This window comes from Notothenia rossii, assembly GCF_949606895.1.
Source record: "Notothenia rossii genome assembly, chromosome: 11".
Lineage (NCBI taxonomy): Eukaryota > Metazoa > Chordata > Actinopteri > Perciformes > Nototheniidae > Notothenia > Notothenia rossii.
In genome coordinates this window covers 58,691,524-58,710,471 of record NC_136910.1, presented here as the reverse complement: position 1 = coordinate 58,710,471, position 18,948 = coordinate 58,691,524, and the positions used below count along the sequence as shown (strand labels likewise).

The 18,948-nt window shown below is 39.3% G+C and overlaps 1 protein-coding gene and 1 pseudogene across 2 annotated transcripts in view; both read right to left on the bottom strand.

The window, feature by feature from the left end:
• LOC307025356 overlaps positions 1-18,948 on the bottom strand; it is a 246,475-nt pseudogene that overhangs the window by 95,031 nt on the left and 132,496 nt on the right. The window lies entirely within an intron of this gene.
• On the bottom strand, positions 13,000-15,403 carry LOC307025561 (alpha-2B adrenergic receptor). Its single transcript, XM_079660285.1, has 2 exons — positions 14,960-15,403; positions 13,000-14,128 (listed from the first exon to the last, which is right to left on the bottom strand). The coding sequence occupies exons 1-2, from the start codon at positions 15,325-15,327 to the stop codon at positions 13,024-13,026; spliced, it is 1,473 nt and encodes a 490-aa protein (XP_079516411.1). The 5' UTR covers positions 15,328-15,403; the 3' UTR covers positions 13,000-13,023.

Genomic DNA, 18,948 nt, shown 5'->3' with positions numbered 1-18,948 from the left:
ATGATATTTGGCCTCAAATCATCTGAGGCCTGGCGCCCCCCCTGCAATCTTTGGCTCCCCCCAGGTTGGGAACCACTACTCCAGAGGGCTTCATTTATTTCAACCTTGTAATGTAAAAATGGAGGAGACCGATCTGATCGGAGCAACTTTGACAAATAATCCAACTGAAACCGGCATGGACGATGACTATGTTTTAAAAATGCGCTTATCCAGAAAAGCCCGGTTTGGACACTTTACGGGCAGAAGGAACATTTCTATAGAAAGAATTATACATTTCTGTCTTTTTATTCCTATATTAGCTACTAACTAACTAATTTGAATTTTTATTAAAACAAATTAATCAATTATCTTGTATATTTTATTGTAATGTAGAGACAAGGCTTTTAGTGACAATCATTTATTGGGTTACAATTATATGTAAAAAAAAAAGTAAAAAAAAAGAAAAAAAGTCTAAATATGATATTTGGCCTCAAATCATCTGAGGCCTGGCGCCCCCCCTGCAATCTTATGGGGGGAGGGCGCGCCCCAGGTTGGGAACCACTGCTCTAGATTAAAAGGCTTGTAAAATACGATAAATGAGTGTGTGCTGTGGGATCACAGATTGTGGGTTTAACGGCCGCCTCGCTATCGAACCTGTCAAGTTTTGACCATGTTCACTAGAGTTATGAGAATATCGTGTTTCGTGGTGAGCATTTTGTCGCCATTTCCACGGTATATGATGAGACCTCAGATTTGAGGACCTCACCCTCTCACTCCCTCATCCTTTGAGATGCATGTTCATAATACAATTAGGATTAGAAAGACTTGATTTAAAAACAACATTCTAAATCAAATCTAATGTTGTATGTGTGTGCCTCACTTTGTAAACATGTACCGTATACATTCATTATTGTTTCACATTTTTAGAGCTGTTCAGGGCCAGAGCGTTAACGATCATATTAATAATAGATTACATTTATTATAGCGCCTTTCAAGGGACCCAAGGCCGCTTTACATCGGGAACAAACAAATGAAAAAAAAAAAAAAAAGGCCAAATAATAATGTACACATTCAATAAATAGCAGTGGGAGTTGGAGCAAGGGGGCTGTGATGGGTTAGGGGTCAAAGGTCATTGTGAACAGGTGATTTTTGTAATGATGACTTGAAGAAAAGAGAGAGGGTTTTGTGTTCTCCTTACTCACCGGCGACACATGTTTATGCATGAAAGACATCACAAAGCATGATTTGCATGATAGGAGACCTTGAAGGGCTGCCTTGTTATCGAACATTTGACGTTTGGAGCCGTTTTGACAACGTTCGCATTGTGTCGCCATTTCTACGGTATATGATGAGACCTCAGATTCGACGTGGAGCTGTTCAGGGTCAGAGCGTTAGCGATCATGTGACATTTGGTGCAGTTTGGACCAGTATTTCCTTCAGAGTCAGCAGCGAGAATATTATTCATGTTACAGTAGCTCCGTGACTGCTCTTACTGTCAGCAGATCACGAGTCAATTATGCTGAGCGGGGGAAGCGTCCATGAATGCACCACCACACACACACACACACACACACACACACACACACACACACACACACACACACACACACACACACACACACACACACACACACACACACACACACACACACACACACACACACACACACACACACACACCTCACATGTAAAAAAAGAACAATATCCTGCTGATGTTCAGGTATATATCAGTATGTAGTGTCTCTACTTTAAAGAGTCCTCTCCTGCTGATGTTCAGGTGTATATCAGTATGTAGTGTCTCTACTTTAAAGAGTCCTCTCCTGCTGATGTTCAGGTGTATAACAGTATGTAGTGTCTCTACTTTAAAGAGTCCTCTCCTCCTGATGTTCAGGTGTATATCAGTATGTAGTGTCTCTACTTTAAAGAGTCCTCTCCTGCTGATGTTCAGGTGTATATCAGTATGTAGTGTCTCTACTTTAAAGAGTCCTCTCCTGCTGATGTTCAGGTGTATATCAGTATGGAGTGTCTCTACTTTAAAGAGTCCTCTCCTGCTGATGTTCAGGTGTATATCAGTATGTAGTGTCTCTACTTTAAAGAGTCCTCTCCTGCTGATGTTCAGGTGTATAACAGTATGTAGTGTCTCTACTTTAAAGAGTCCTCTCCTGCTGATGTTCAGGTGTATATCAGCATGTCGTGTCTCTACTTTAAAGAGTCCTCTCCTGCTGATGTTCAGGTGTATATCAGTATGTAGTGTCTCTACTTTAAAGAGTCCTCTCCTGCTGATGTTCAGGTGTATATCAGTATGTAGTGTCTCTACTTTAAAGAGTCCTCTCCTGCTGATGTTCAGGTGTATATCAGTATGTAGTGTCTCTACTTTAAAGAGTCCTCTCTTGCTGATGTTCAGGTGTATATCAGTATGTAGTGTCTCTACTTTAAAGAGTCCTCTCCTGCTGATGTTCAGGTGTATATCAGTATGTAGTGTCTCTACTTTAAAGAGTCCTCTCCTGCTGATGTTCAGGTGTATATCAGTATGTAGTGTCTCTACTTTAAAGAGTCCTCTCCTGCTGATGTTCAGGTGTATATCAGTATGTAGTGTCTCTACTTTAAAGAGTCCTCTCCTACTGATGTTCAGGTGTATATCAGTATGTCGTGTCTCTACTTTAAAGAGTCCTCTCCTGCTGATGTTCAGGTGTATATCAGTATGTAGTGTCTCTACTTTAAAGAGTCCTCTCCTGCTGATGTTCGGGTGTATATCAGCATGTCGTGTCTCTACTTTAAAGAGTCCTCTCCTGCTGATGTTCAGGTGTACATCAGTATGTAGTGTCTCTACTTTAAAGAGTCCTCTCCTGCTGATGTTCAGGTGTATATCAGTATGTAGTGTCTCTACTTTAAAGAGTCCTCTCCTGCTGATGTTCAGGTGTATATCAGTTTGTAGTGTCTCTACTTTAAAGAGTTCTCTCTTGCTGATGTTCAGGTGTATATCAGTATGTAGTTTCTCTACTTTAAAGAGTCCTCTCCTGCTGATGTTCAGGTATATATCAGTATGTAGTGTCTCTACTTTAAAGAGTCCTCTCCTGCTGATGTTCAGGTATATATCAGTATGTAGTGTCTCTACTTTAAAGAGTCCTCTCCTGCTGATGTTCAGGTGTATATCAGTATGTAGTGTCTCTACTTTAAAGAGTTCTCTCTTGCTGATGTTCAGGTGTATATCAGTTTGTAGTTTCTCTACTTTAAAGAGTCCTCTCCTGCTGATGTTCAGGTATATATCAGTATGTAGTGTCTCTACTTTAAAGAGTCCTCTCCTGCTGATGTTCAGGTGTATATCATTTTGTAGTGTCTCTACTTTAAAGAGTCCTCTCCTGCTGATGTTCAGGTGTATATCAGTATGTAGTGTCTCTACTTTAAAGAGTCCTCTCCTGCTGATGTTCAGGTGTATATCAGTATGTAGTGTCTCTACTTTAAAGAGTCCTCTCCTGCTGATGTTCAGGTGTATATCATTATGTAGTGTCTCTACTTTAAAGAGTCCTCTCCTGCTGATGTTCAGGTGTATATCAGTATGTAGTGTCTCTACTTTAAAGAGTCCTCTCCTGCTGATGTTCAGGTGTATATCAGTATGTAGTGTCTCTGCTTTAAAGAGTGCTCTCCTGCTGATGTTCAGGTGTATATCAGTATGTAGTGTCTCTGCTTTAAAGAGTGCTCTCCTGCTGATGTTCAGGTGTATATCATTATGTAGTGTCTCTACTTTAAAGAGTCCTCTCCTGCTGATGTTCAGGTGTATATCAGTATGTAGTGCCTCTACTTTAAAGAGTCCTCTCCTGCTGATGTTCAGGTGTATATCAGTATGTAGTGTCTCTACTTTAAAGAGTCCTCTCCTGCTGATGTTCAGGTGTATATCAGTATGTAGTGCCTCTACTTTAAAGAGTCCTCTCCTGCTGATGTTCAGGTGTATATCAGTATGTAGTGCCTCTACTTTAAAGAGTCCTCTCCTGCTGATGTTCAGGTGTATATCAGTATGTAGTGTCTCTGCTTTAAAGAGTGCTCTCCTGCTGATGTTCAGGTGTATATCAGTATGTAGTGTCTCTGCTTTAAAGAGTGCTCTCCTGCTGATGTTCAGGTGTATATCAGTATGTAGTGCCTCTACTTTAAAGAGTCCTCTCCTGCTGATGTTCAGGTGTATATCAGTATGTAGTGTCTCTACTGTGACATGTCTCCATGCTTTAATGTTCAAAAAGCTCTTTGTTTTGTTCTGCAGCATGTCTTTTCACCCTCTGTGTGAAACCAGAGTCTCTTACATACATGTATACCATCATTATGTGACGTAGTGTATGTGCGTGTTCAGTTCCTAAACGTTACACCTGAGTGAGCTCTTGTGAGTCGCCAGGCTGCGTGTTGTCAATAATTCAGACGGATTACATATTGGTGTTGCCGCTCAGAGAGATCGCTCTGCATGTACGGCCGTTATTTAAAGTTGTATAAAGGAAACATTTAGATCAGTGAGAGTCACAACAACACACATTGTCTCAGCTGCAGTTACCCGTGGTGTGTGAGTGAGTGTTTGCATGTGTTTAACATTCACAAGAAGATACAGAAGGAAACACAGGAAGTCAGGTCACTCTCCAGATAACTGAAGAAGATAAGAATGATCTGGATGCAGTTAGCGTAGCTTAGCATAATGACTTGAAGCAGAGGGAAACTGCTAGCATGGCTCTATCAAACATTACAAAAAAAAAAAAAACATTTACCAAGACAATAAAATATTCAGAAGGACATTTTAAGAAATTATATTGTATTTTATTTGTTGTTTATATATTTGTTTTTGAACATATTATGACTGACGTTGTGGCAGTAGAAAAATACAAATAGTTTTTTTTGTTTTTGTTTTTTTTGGTTCTATATTTTTTTATGTTGTTTAAAGACTTTTTATTTAATTTCATATTTTGTTTATGCTTTATAGATGTGTTGAGGTAAAGGTAAGAGGTTGCTATCACATTTCTCATATATATATATTTTTTCTATTCCATAATTGACTAGAATTCTACCTTTTAACAAAATATAAACTTCATTCTTTGCACATATTAAAATGTTCCTAAAACTTGTCCATGTAACACAAAAAACACACACACACACACACACACACACACACACACACACACACACACACACACACACACACACTATTCATTATTGTTGGTTGTGTTTATATGAAAAGAAACACCAACAAATCAGCTGACCCAAACTATTCCATGATGTTGTTGCAGTGTCTGTTAAAAGCTTTCCAACACTTATAAAGCATAAAGATGAATCTGTATTTTATTATCTCATTATTAAAAAAGCAGAAAGAGATTTGTATTAATTATCGTCAAACATCGTGACTGACGGAGACAAACGACGTCAGGCTTAATATGGCGTCGTAAAAAAGACATTAAAAATCCAATACCATAATACCTCGGAGCCATGAAGCTGTCATCATCTATTTACAGATATAGATATATCATATTTTAATATTTACCGCGCAGTACGAGATCATCCAACACATAAAGTATGGTTTCCTATTTTACACCACAAAATAAAATGTATTTCAAATCCTACAAAAAGGGAATTAATTAAATATACTTTGTTTTATTGTTATTTATTTTTATTAAAACTAACAACAGCATAATGTCTCTACTTTAAAAAGTCCTCTCCTGCTGATGTTCAGGTGTATATCAGTATGTAGTGTCTCTACTTTAAAAAGTCCTCTCCTGCTGATGTTCAGGTGTATATCAGTATGTAGTGTCTCTACTTTAAAGAGTCCTCTCCTGCTGATATTCAGGTGTATATCAGTCTTTAGTGTCTCTACTTTAAAGAGTCCTCTCCTTCTGATGTTCAGGTGTATATCAGTATGTAGTGTCTCTACTTTAAAGAGTCCTCTCATGCTGATGTTCAGGTGTATATCAGTATGTAGTGTCTCTACTTTAAAGAGTCCTCTCCTGCTGATATTCAGGTGTATATCAGTCTTTAGTGTCTCTACTTTAAAGAGTCCTCTCCTGCTGATGTTCAGGTGTATATCAGTATGTAGTGTCTCTACTTTAAAGAGTCCTCTCATGCTGATGTTCAGGCGTATATCAGTATGTAGTGTCTCTACTTTAAAAAGTCCTCTCCTGCTGATGTTCAGGTGTATATCAGTATGTAATGTCTCTACTTTAAAGAGTCCTCTCCTGCTGATGTTCAGGTGTATATCAGTATGTAGTGTCTCTACTTTAAAGAGTCTTCTCCTGCTGATGTTCAGGTTTATATCAGTATGTAGTGTCTCTACTTTAAAGAGTCCTCTCCTGCTGATGTTCAGGTGTATATCAGTATGTAGTGTCTCTACTTTAAAGAGTCCTCTCCTGCTGATGTATATCAGTATGTAGTGTCTCTACTTTAAAGAGTCCTCTCCTGCTGATGTTCAGGTGTATATCAGTATGTATTGTCTCTACTTTAAAGAGTCCTCTCCTGCTGATGTTCAGGTGTATATCAGTATGTAGTGTCTCTACTTTAAAGAGTCCTCTCCTGCTGATGTTCAGGTGTATATCAGTATGTAGTGTCTCTACTTTAAAGAGTCCTCTCCTGCTGATGTTCAGGTGTATATCAGTATGTAGTGTATCTACTTTAAAGAGTCCTCTCCTGCTGATGTTCAGGTGTATATCAGTATGTAGTGTCTCTACTTTAAAGAGTCCTCTCCTGCTGATGTTCAGCTGAATATTGGTGTGTAGCGTCTCTACTTTAAAGAGTCCTCTCCTGCTGATGTTCAGGTGAATATCAGTATGTAGTGTCTCTACTTTAAAGAGTCCTCTCCTGCTGATGTTCAGGTGTATATCAGTATGTAGTGTATCTACTTTAAAGAGTCCTCTCCTGCTGATGTTCAGGTGTATATCAGTATGTAGTGTCTCTACTTTAAAGAGTCCTCTCCTGCTGATGTTCAGCTGAATATTGGTGTGTAGCGTCTCTACTTTAAAGAGTCCTCTCCTGCTGATGTTCAGGTGAATATCGGTGTGTAGCGTCTCTACTTTAAAGAGTCCTCTCCTGCTGATGTTCAGGTGAATATCGGTGTGTAGCGTCTCTACTTTAAAGAGTCCTCTCCTGCTGATGTGCAGGTGTCAGTATGTAGTTCTTTTAAAAAAAAATTTTTTATTGTTTTTTATTTGTATTGCCCCTTTTGAAGTGCTATTAATTAAATACAGCATGTTTTTGTTTTTATTGTTATTCATCTTTACATTTTTGCATTTAATTTGTATTTAATTATATTTTTTATTTAATTATATTCAATATTTTTGCTTTATATCATGTTATTGTTATTTCATTTGTATTTATTTATGTATATTTCGTTTTTTTCCTCGATGTATTTCTTTCTTTTAATTGAAGTGTTTTTATGAATAACTCCGCAGCCCCCACAGGCAGAACATTAGAGATTATAATGACGGTAAATTAAAGCCCTGGAAACCATTTACACCTTTAATCACAATAAAAACATAATAGTCTTTATTTCAAGAAGTAAACAACACATATCCGAAGGCTCAGTAATTAAACAGCGAGGGTTAATGGGGTAATTATCACCTTTTAATATGTTTCCTTTTTACCATTCGTTGCACATTTTTGATAGAGTAGTTTGTGTGACTGTGATAATAAGGAGCTGAAAGGACGTCTAAATCAACGGTAACATATGAAGGGATTTTCAAAATAAAGGCTGAATCAACTAGCAGCAGAGTTTAAATCATCATCGTATCGTTTATTCAAAGCCTAAATATGAAGGGATTTTCGAAATAAAAGCTGAAACAACGACCAGCAGAGTTTAAATCATCATCGTATCGTTTATTCAAAGCCTAAATATGAAGGGATTTTCAAAATAAAAGCTGAAACAACGACCAGCAGCGTTTTAATCATCATAGTATCGTTTTTTTAAAGTTTTAACATGAACACATTTTCTAAATAAAAGCTGAAACAACCAGCAGTAGCAGCAATCAACGCTTAAATGTGAAGGAATTTTCAAAATAAAAGCTGAAAAAAAACACCAGCAGCGTTTTAATCATCATTGTGTCCTTTATTCAAAGCTTTATTGTGAAGACATTTTCAAAATAAAAGCTGAAACAACCAGCAGCAGCATTCAAAGCTTAAATATTAAGGGCTTTTCTAAATAAAAGCTGAAACAATGTTTAGCAGCAGTTAAATCATCATCGTCTCCTTTATTCAAAGCTTTAATATGAAGACATTTTTTCAAAATAAAAGCACAACACAGGAGCGGAAACAAGGCAATAATACTAATTAAGTGAAAGTCCAGCTGAAATTACAAAACCCCGACATGACTCAGCAATTTATGACTTCCTGTCCACCATCTTAGGCTAATGCATTCCCATTAGCTTACTGGTTATTAGCTAATGGTAGCATGCTAATACATTACCTGCTTAGCATCTTCACTGCTGTCAAGAGGGCTTTACTTGAGCAGAAAATAAACATGCATTTTAATTGCAGTTGGACTTTAAAACAATATTATTTGACGCTAATATTGCTAAATAGCTAATACTGTACAAAAGCTACATCACCAGTGCTATCTGTTTACAGGACTGGGTGCTTCACTCGAGGTCATCTCTATCGGCTTTCAGAGAGATAAGGGAAGTGCAATTACAACAAAAAACATGCAACGGCACACACACACACACACACACACACACACACACACACACACACACACACACACACACACACACACACACACACTCTCTCATCGCCCGGTACCTGCAGGGTTCAGACGAAATGCTAGGGAACACGATGTAAAGGGTTAGGAAGCTCAACGTCTCATTAAATATTAAATAACTCACTGATTGTGTCGTAAACTGTAAATTAAGTACTTGAAGTAAAAGTACTGATTAGAAGGTTTGGTATTGGTTTGGATTCATATCACTGCTGCATTGTGTTGCCGTAGAAGCTTTCACTTCCTGTATGTATGTTGGCTATCTGCATATAGTTTGTATGCATCATATTGCAAACTATTATATACAATTATAATATTTTTTAAGGCGCCTTTCAAGACACCGAATATATGTTTATTTTTGGTGTACTTTTCCCTTATTCACATGTTTTGGTAATTTCAGACATTTCAACATATTTTTTCTCTTTTAGCGTTTTCCTGCTGTTTGACGTTGTGCTCGTTGTGACTCATTTGACTAACTGTTGGCTGCACTGGAACAAATGCTGCTCCAAAGACAGGCTGTCTCCACTTGAAGTAAGTAGGACACAGCTCTGCCAATAGAACGAGGGACATTTAGGAAGATTTATATAAGGGATATTTAGATAAATCAGATCTTGTGGGAGAACTCATTATTTTTAGCTATATTTGCCCAGAGTCAGGACATGTTGAGTTACAATGGGAGCTGCAGATGGTTCTGTTTTCTGATGCTAGCTGGTGACTCTCATCTGAGATAAGACTCAAAATAGGATGTTTTGACTTAACGAGAGAAGCTTTGTCTAAAAACAAGAGCCTGTATCTCGCTGCAGTGTCACTTCTGAAGTTATTGTGACTCATATCAGGAGGAGAGACACATTCTGCCTAGATATTAGACACATATACTGCGGGCAAGATTTTGAGTTTTGATAGTGTAGACCTATCTGCAACAATGCATCAAATTCTATATTAGAAAAAAGTACAGTTTTCAGTTTTGTGACGATGCTTTTTAGCAAGAGGCTTTTCAAAGACTTTATTTCGGGTCAGGACGAGAAACATTCAGCATCATGTGAAATCTAACAAAAGCTTCATGTTGTGCATTTTCCCTGCTTTGTTTGCAAATAATAATAATAACGATGATTATTATTTTAATTATCATAGTTTATATAAAAGTAAGATGAGAAATGAAACTGTCCTTACATCTGAACATGGACTTATAGGAATTATTTATTTTACTTTTCTCTTCACCCTGGAGATGGGTGTACACACAGTATGTGTAAAGAGCATTTTGTTTATCTGTGTGCGTATTTAATTACATATTTATCTTTATTAATTTATCCTGCAACTGGATGTATCAACTTTGCTTTCTGCCCTCCTGCTTCTACTCATTTTGGTTTTATTGTTGGATTTGTCTATTGAAAGTAGGGCCGGGACTTTAACGCGTTAATTAAGATTAATTAATTAAACAAAAATTAACGCATTTTAATCGCACTCATTTTTGCACCGCGGAACGTTTCTCACTGGATGAGTTTCAGGGGTACCGATTATACTGGAGCACCAACTAACGTTCATGACTTCAGACAACAACAAACCACAGTGAACAATAGTCAAACATGAACGAAGAAGCTGATGAGACCGCTTTGGTTGGCCCCGTGGATGGGACATTTTGTTTTAAAAAACGGACGGATGGAAGCGTCGATAAGAGCACGGTTGTTTGCAAATTATGCAAAAAGGAATTTGCATATCACCGCAGCACATCAAGCCTCAAGTATCACCTCAATGCAAAACATATAGCAGCTAGCATGGAAGCTAGCGTGGACGTCAGCCCGACTCGGAGTACAAGGACCCACACCCAATTCGCGTTGATCAAACAGTGGCCTATGCAACAGAGAGATTTTATTTTTCATCAGGATATTGGAAGAATAGGAGGGATTGAGGTCAATCACTGGCACTTTTTTATTTGATTTTAAATGGTACACTTTATGTTGAACTATTTATTCCGTTGTTGGTGCAACTGGCACTTTATGTTGAACTGTTTATTGTTTTGGCCAAGGTTATTGAGAGAGTTGGACTGAAATGTATTAGATTTTTTAAATCAGCTGTTGGTAAATCAACAAAGTCTGTTCTGGCCTCTGAAGCAACAGAGAGATGTTTTCTAATAGTCAGGGTTTCCAATGTTCTGAATGTACTTGAAAGTATTGTGTTTTACTTCAAAAACAAAGTGTTATAGTTTACAGAAGGTCTACCTACCTATAGGCTACCTGAATCTCTGAAATGTACTATATTCCTAAATATGCTATTGCTACACTTTATGGCAAAAATTGCACTTTTCTGTTGGTCTTGGTTAAGGACCACCTTGAAAAGAATAAACAATGTTTTGTTGCTTAAGCTTATGTATTCAGTCATTATTCAATGGTATACTCAAATCCATGTGAAAAAAATTGCTTCTCACTGTTCTCAGGTCAGATATTTATATGTGATTAAAAATGCGATTAATTAATTACAAAGCCTCTAATTAATTAGATTAATTTTTTTAATCGAGTCCCGGCCCTAATTGAAAAAGTAAAATAAATAATATATATATATCAAGTACCAAAAGTTGTACTCAAGTCAAAGTACTTTGCGCTGCCTAACACACGCACTGCCTCCCTGCCCCATGCTTACTTCAGCCCACTCAATACAAATGAAAGGAAACGGCTCCACATGTAACGCATCCATCTTTCCTGCAGCCTCTGCAGAGTCTCCTGCTCTCCTCCCCTCAAAGCCTCGGGCTGTATCCCCTTAATGAGAAACTCCCAGAGAGAGGTGTAGCATCGCGGAGACGTGGGAATAAAACATCTATCCGTCTTAATGCAAACTTCCCACGTTTCGGCTTTACATGGAGGAAGGGACCGAGAGAGAAACAGCACCGAGAGGAGGACGCTCACTTCGTCCCTGCTGCTGTTCCTTGAGTGCCCGTTTTATCTGAGATAAAGGACACTTAGTGATATTTGTTCTCTGCCAGTTAGACCCTGAGGCGACCGTCCTCTTTACACACACACACACACACACACACACACACACACACACACACACACACACACACACACACACACACACACACACACACACACACACACACACTTTAAATTACTGAACACAGGCCCTGTATCCTCTTGACTTCCGCATGAAATCATAATCTAATCATCGTTCTTCAGAGTCATTGAATATTCGATTACAGCGTATTCTTAAATAACATTAAAGATAATTGATTTGGCCACTTGACTGTGGCTTTCAGAAACTTCCCCTCTTTGTCCCTTCAGACGACAATCTCCCCCTTAATGTACAAGTGTTTACGTCTATTATGAGCAAGGTCAATCCCAACGACTGCAGAAGTAAATAAATCCATCGGTGCGAAACCTAATTCCCGGCACAGTTTACTCTTGAAGGCTTTCCTGGAGTCGTGGTTGAAGTTGGTTTAAACGACCGGGTTGAAAAGAATATGTTAAAAAGTTCCAAATAATCCATGTAGAGAGTAGGGTGTCTATGTGATGTTTAGGATCTTAAATGAACCAGGGTATACACGAGGTACAATCAGTGCAACCTATAAATGCTTTTAATTTGAATGAAGTTTGAACACAGGGGAACATTTAACATAAATATGTGCAAAATATCTGAGAAATTGACAGAAAATGTTTTGAAGAAATGTGGGGAACATTTTTAAAAAGTTCCGATAAACCGTCGGAAAAAACAAACTTGAGATGATCCGTACCTTTACCACATTTGCTCAAAGAGTTTCTCCTGTCGTCTGTTCTATAGGTTTTAGTGCATGTAAATGGTCCTGAAGGCCTTCCTGAAGTTGTGGTTGAATATGGTGACATTTGGGAATGAAGTCTGAAAAACACACGAGAAAAGGTCACAAAAAAGTATGGAAAAAATGTGAGAAATTGACAAAAAGATTTGAAAATGATTTGGGAAAATTATGTTAAATAGTTCCGAAGGCATAAATGACAATATTTGGAAAAGACAAACTTAAGATGATGAGTACCTTCACCACTTTCGCTTAAAGAGGCCCTAAACAAAAATATTCAACAAATATTGTAATGAAATCTGGAGGCATTTTCCCAACGAAGGAAAATATCTCAGAAATTGACAGAAAAAATATATGTAAAAATATTCCAAAGGACAAAATGAAAACAGTACGAAATACCTAACTTGAGATGATCCGTACCTTTGCTTAAAGAGTTTCTGTTCTCCCGTAGTGTGTGCTATTCAGTGTATGTAAATGGTCTGCAAGTGTTTGTATCAATAGTGTTTGTATCGATAGTGTTTGTATCGATAGTGTTTATATCGATAGTGTTTATAGTCAATAAATCCTAATTTCCAGTCTAGAAGGACGAGCCCTTGGTGTCCCTGCACAGTATCCTCTTGAAGGCCTTCCTGAAGTCGTGGTTGAAGATGGTGTAAATGACCGGGTTGAGGCAGGAGTTGCAGTATCCGATCCAGAAGAAGAAATTAAACAAAGGGTATGGGATGCTGCAGGTCTCCGGGCACACCGCCTTCAAAGAGTAAGAGAAGAAGAAGGGGAACCAGCAGATAACGAAGCCTCCCATCACCACCGCCAACACGAAAGTGAAGCGTTTTTCCCGGTTCGCCATGGCTTTGCGGCGAGAAGTCGGCGTCCCTTGGATCTTTTCCTCGGGTACAACTTTGGTGCCAGAAGAAGAAGAGGTGGCCATTGTTTCTTTGTACCTACAGGACAGGTTTAGCATCTTGACTTTGAACCCTTTCTTTCGGGACGACCCTAAAGTTTCCGATTTGTCCGTTTCGTCTTTGCCTTCATCGGCCATTTCAGAACCAGAGTTGGACGAGTTCTCGAACGCTCCTTCTTCTTCCTCTTGATGTTTCTGGGACTCTTTCTGGGGAACAGCTGAAGGGATTTGGGGGATTGAAGTGTCTTGGATTGGCGTATTCTCTGGAGGGTTTCGAAAGGACGACTGGTTTGAATCAGAGCCAGAGATTTTAGCTTGGACCTTTTCCCGTTGGCTGCCTCCTTGATCCCCGTTCTGCTCGGATATCTTCGCAGGGCTCTCATTGGCGTTTTCTCCCGTTGTCGCCTTTTGCTTCTGTCCTGCCGAATTTCGAGTATGCTGCTTTGCGATCTGATAAATCCGCACGTAAACCAGGATCATAATCACACAGGGGGCGAAGAATGACCCGATGGTGGAGTAGAGAATATACCATCGCTCGTTGTTCAGCTCGCAGACTTCTTCACCTCCTTTGCTCTTGTCCAGAGAGAGAAGAGGCGGGAAAGAGATGACCGCGGAGATCAGCCAGACTATAATAATGGCCGCTTTGATTCGCGTCGGGGTTCTTTTGGCGCCGTACGTCACGGGGCGAGATATCGACAGGTAGCGGTCCAGTGCTATCGCGCACAGGTGAACAATGGAGGACGTGCAGAAGAGGACGTCCAGCGCCAGGTAGATTTCACACCTGCAACAGAAAAGCATTTTACTCACTGTCATAATAAACACAGGGCTCTCTGGGCTGACTGAACTTTTCTAAAGAAATAAAATGAAATACCATCAACAGTTTTTCCCCGTATTTTTTGTCAACTGAAAGTCTTCATTCCCATATTTGAGAATATATATGTAAAAATTATTGCATTTTTAAAGCATTTTTTAGGTTGTTCCAATAGTACCTCATTTATATGTTGGCTATAGTATAATTTAAATAAGATATCACATTGAGAAAAGTAATTGTGCTTAATTTTAGGCTTTGCAGACCATTTACATGCACCAATACCTATATCAATTTCTCAGAGTTCATTCATTTGAGAATATATTTAAATAATTCTTGCATTTTCAAAGTATTTCACCTCCTTTATATATTGGCTATATTGTAAGAAACAATTGTGCTTATTTTTAGCCTTTGCAGACCATTTACATGCACCAAAAGCTATAGCACACACTACAGGGAAGTCAAAGCATTTTGGTTTGATTTCTATTGTACCTCCGTTATAAAATGGCTATAGTTGAATTTAAATAATTTCTCACGTAGAGAAACTACCTCCGGAGAGAACATTGTGTCATTTTAGCCTTTGCAGACCATTTACATGCACACAAACACACTACAGGAAAGGCAAAGCATTTTTTTGCATTTTGGTTTGATTCTTATATTTTGGTTATACTTGAATTAAAATCATCATATGAGATATCACAGAGAATGTTGTAATTGTAGCCTTTGCAGACCATTTACATGCACTAAAACACACTACAGGAAAGGCAAAGCGATATTTGATTAAATAAAAATGCCTCCACGCACCACACGGAGCTGAACGCCCAGTAGCCCTGCAGCTCGTTGGCTAACGAGAACGGGATGATGAGCGTCGCGACCAGAATATCTGCCGCCGCCAGCGACACCAGGAAGAGGTTCTGAGGACCTTTGAGCGAACGAGACGTCAGGACGGCGATGATGACGAGGATGTTCCCCACGATGGTGAGGAGCATCATGGAGGTGATGGCGATGGCGAAGGCAGCGGTCGCCTGCGGGCTGTAGGGCGAAGAAGAAGAAGAAGAAGAAGATCTGCCTGTACTCCGGTTACACGGACGGGTACCGGAGATGAGGCTAAAGTTCCTGTTGGGGAATCCGGAAAGCTCCGAGAGGCAGGGGGCGTCTGGAGATAATGCCATGCTGGTGACGGGGGTATTAAATCCAGTTTGTTTGGAAAACCATGGAGAAAACAGGGGGTCCCCAGTGAGAGGAGGAACCGTCCGTCAAGGGGAAGCCATGAGATCTAAGAGAGAACATTTTGAAGAATCCAGTTTACTGCCATTACACATACAAGGTATTTGAGATTAGATTCAACTTTATTGTCGTTGTTTACGAGTACAATGAAAAAAGCAGTTTGTATCCAATCAGAAAGTGTAAAGACAAACCAATACGATACGGTGCAGATTCAGAGCATATACATACAGAATAAGGGTTTAGGAACATAGAAGTGAAACGCACCAGCCTTATGTTTGCTCATGGAGGCTCAAACGTAAACAACATAAGACGATAAGTATTTGTAAGAGAAGAAACGTGTGTCCGGGGAGAGGCTACAGGTGGTCTCACGGTGCAGATACATCGGGGTCTTCATCGATTCAAGACTCAACTTGAAGGCTCAGGTGGAAAAGGTCTGCAACTGGGTCAAATTCAGTCAAATGTGAGGTTTACCAGAGACTGCATGTCAACAGAGGACATGCACTCTCTGGTTCCATCTCACATCACCCACTGCTTAGCAACCTGCTCACATGCCGTACAACACTCTCAAACCCCTGGACTCATGATTCAAACAAACACTTCAAATATATACTCACAAAATATAACTTGCTGAGCTGGGACAATGTAATGAGATATGGAAATGCTTGCCTCATGTTCAAAGTAATACACGGCCTCACCTCACCTCCGCTCAGACACCATACGCACACCTGTAGGTCAACAAGAGCTGCACCCAGAGCAGACAGCGTTGTTCCATTAAGGAAGAGCTCATTCTGCCAATCTGCTTTTCCTTTTAAAGCTGCACAACAGTGGAACTCAGTCCCCGTAAAGATTAGAGAACAAAACACCTGTTTATTTAAATCTAACTTCAAAACATGGTTAGTGGAAAATCAGCTCTGTCAACACTGACACAATGTGCACTTTGCAACACTCTGTCTGCACACGTGCCTTGACCTGTGGCTATCTGGCTGCTTTGTGAATATCTCATTTTGTTTTTATGCTTTTATCATAATATAAGCATCTCTGTTGAATGTTGTTTTACTGATTGTATTTACCTGTCATTTGAAGTGACATTTTTTTTTAGGATGACTTTCAACATCTGTCCAGGGACTGCAGATGAAAAATAGCCTGTTGGCGCATTTACAGAAATGTTAATCAATGTGCACTGTCCCTGTCAAATTAATACAAAATAAATAAACAACAAGTATGATAATCAGATTTAATAAAATCTGTACATTAACTTGCATTGGTTTAGTTTGAAAGAGGCCATGTGATGCCTTGGGGGTTTTCCCTCTCCTGTAGTGTGCACTATAGGTTTTAGTGCATGTAAATGGTCTGCAGACGTTAACATTTAAAAAGAGTTCATTCCAGACACCGCCCACCTGTCTTCTTCTCTTTCCTGTTGATCATGTGACGACCCCTCAGATGAATCCGGTGACCCTTTGGAGGGGAGCAACCCCTATGTTGGGAACTACTGCATATAAACTAGTTTAAATTTGATTTGTATTATCTATCTAAATATGTCGCATAAACTCAGATGTTTCTGCACATTTGCTCAGCATCTGTGCACGAACCCCGACTTCTCCTATAAGCCCACTGTGTTGTGTTTTAAATTCTGCACATGATGCCTCCGACACTTTCCTTTCAAATCTCATTGCTTTAAGTCCAGATGTAAAGAAGTGTCTTCTTCTCTTTCCTGATAATCATGTGACGACCGCTCAGATGAATCCGGTGACCCTTTGGAGGGGAGCAACCCCTATGTTGGGAACTACTGCATATAAACTAGTTTAAACCCCTAATGCACTAAACTAGTTTAAATTCCCTTCGTGTTATCTATCTTAAATATCACAGACCAGATGTCAGAGACAGGAGACATCAAAGTGAACTGTGGTTTTTAAACTGAAATCCATTTGATGAACGTCCGTGCAGGAAACCGGACTTCTTCTTCTACAAGCCTTTATGTTTCATTCTGCACTTGATGCACCTGATTGCTTCTGCCGTCCTCTTCTCTCTCGTCTGTAAATAGCTGCAGGTTTGCACAGAGCGCTGTCGTGTGAATCGTGAATTATAAAGCACTTATAAAGTGAAAAAATATCAAATGCTGTAAATGCGGCCGTTTAAATGCGGACCTCGTTTCCTTATTCAACGCAAGGTGCCTAATGGAAAGCCCACATTGTGGCCACACTCCGCTCCATTATCGCTTTCTGTAGGAGGTTCGTCGTGATGGCGTGATGTGTCCGTTAGATTTAATCGACCTTTTGTGATATGATCCGTTTCATAAGACACAAACACCTGGTCTCTAAAAGAACGACAACATGCTTTTATTGCCACATTCTTCTGCATATTCATCATCGTTCATCAAGTGTAGAGTTACAAGAGGAAGGTTTGTTATTAATGATTGCTTTTCCCGCCACACAGACGAGTGGCAGCTTGAAATGGGTTGTAACGTTGATATTTTATTTATATTTAATAGTTCATGTTTTCATCCCACACACGGCTTCATGTTTTCCTCAATGCAAAAGTCAGATTTTTTTTTTTTTTTAGATATTCAAATATCATGTTTTTATCTGACGAAGTATTCAGCTTTTTCTGCCATAACCATTCAAAAATGGCAATATCAAAAACTTTACTTTCTTTAACTTAATACCACGGTGGGAAGTAACAAAGTACATTTAGTCAAGTTCTGTACAATTTAGAGGTACTTGTACTTTACTTTAATATTTTGATGTTATGCTACTGTGTACTTCTACTCCACTACAGCTCAGAGGTCAATGGTGTACTTCTGCTCCACTACATGTATTTAATCCCTTTAGTTACTTCACAGATTGTGATTATTTTCAAAAGACACAAACATCTTTAGAAGCATTACAAAAAATATATATGATAGGTATTCCAGAATCATGCTTTTACCTAACCAAATATTCTGATCCATATTTCTTAGCGTTATTAGCCGTTACCCCTCCTGCTGTGTTCGGGTCGATTTACTGCTTTCATCAATCATAACTTTTTTGTTTTACATTGGATTGCATCAAGGCTTTATGATATCCTTCACAGGAGATGTTTGAACATATACAACGGCTGATCACCTCTTTCATTGAGCTCTGGATGATTTAGTCAACTTTGTAACACACATGGTGTCCCCGGTCATAAAGAAAAGGAATTAGTAACCGGATCGGATCTCTCACACACACACACACACACACACACACACACACACACACACACACACACACACACACACACACACACACACACACACACACACACACACACACACACACACACACACACACACACACACACACACACACACACACACACACACACACACACACACACACACACACACACACACACACACGTTCTCCCCCCATTATGCGCCCCTCCCCCCACATGGATCACACCTGGCACACGCAGTACATGTTCAGTGTCTGTTCTTTGTATATTTAATGCAGTGTTTCATGTACACCAGTAGTCTGATACAATATGTACAGTTTGAAAGGGTGTTACATGAAATGTGTTGATGATTAATGTTTTTTGTGTTTATGTAA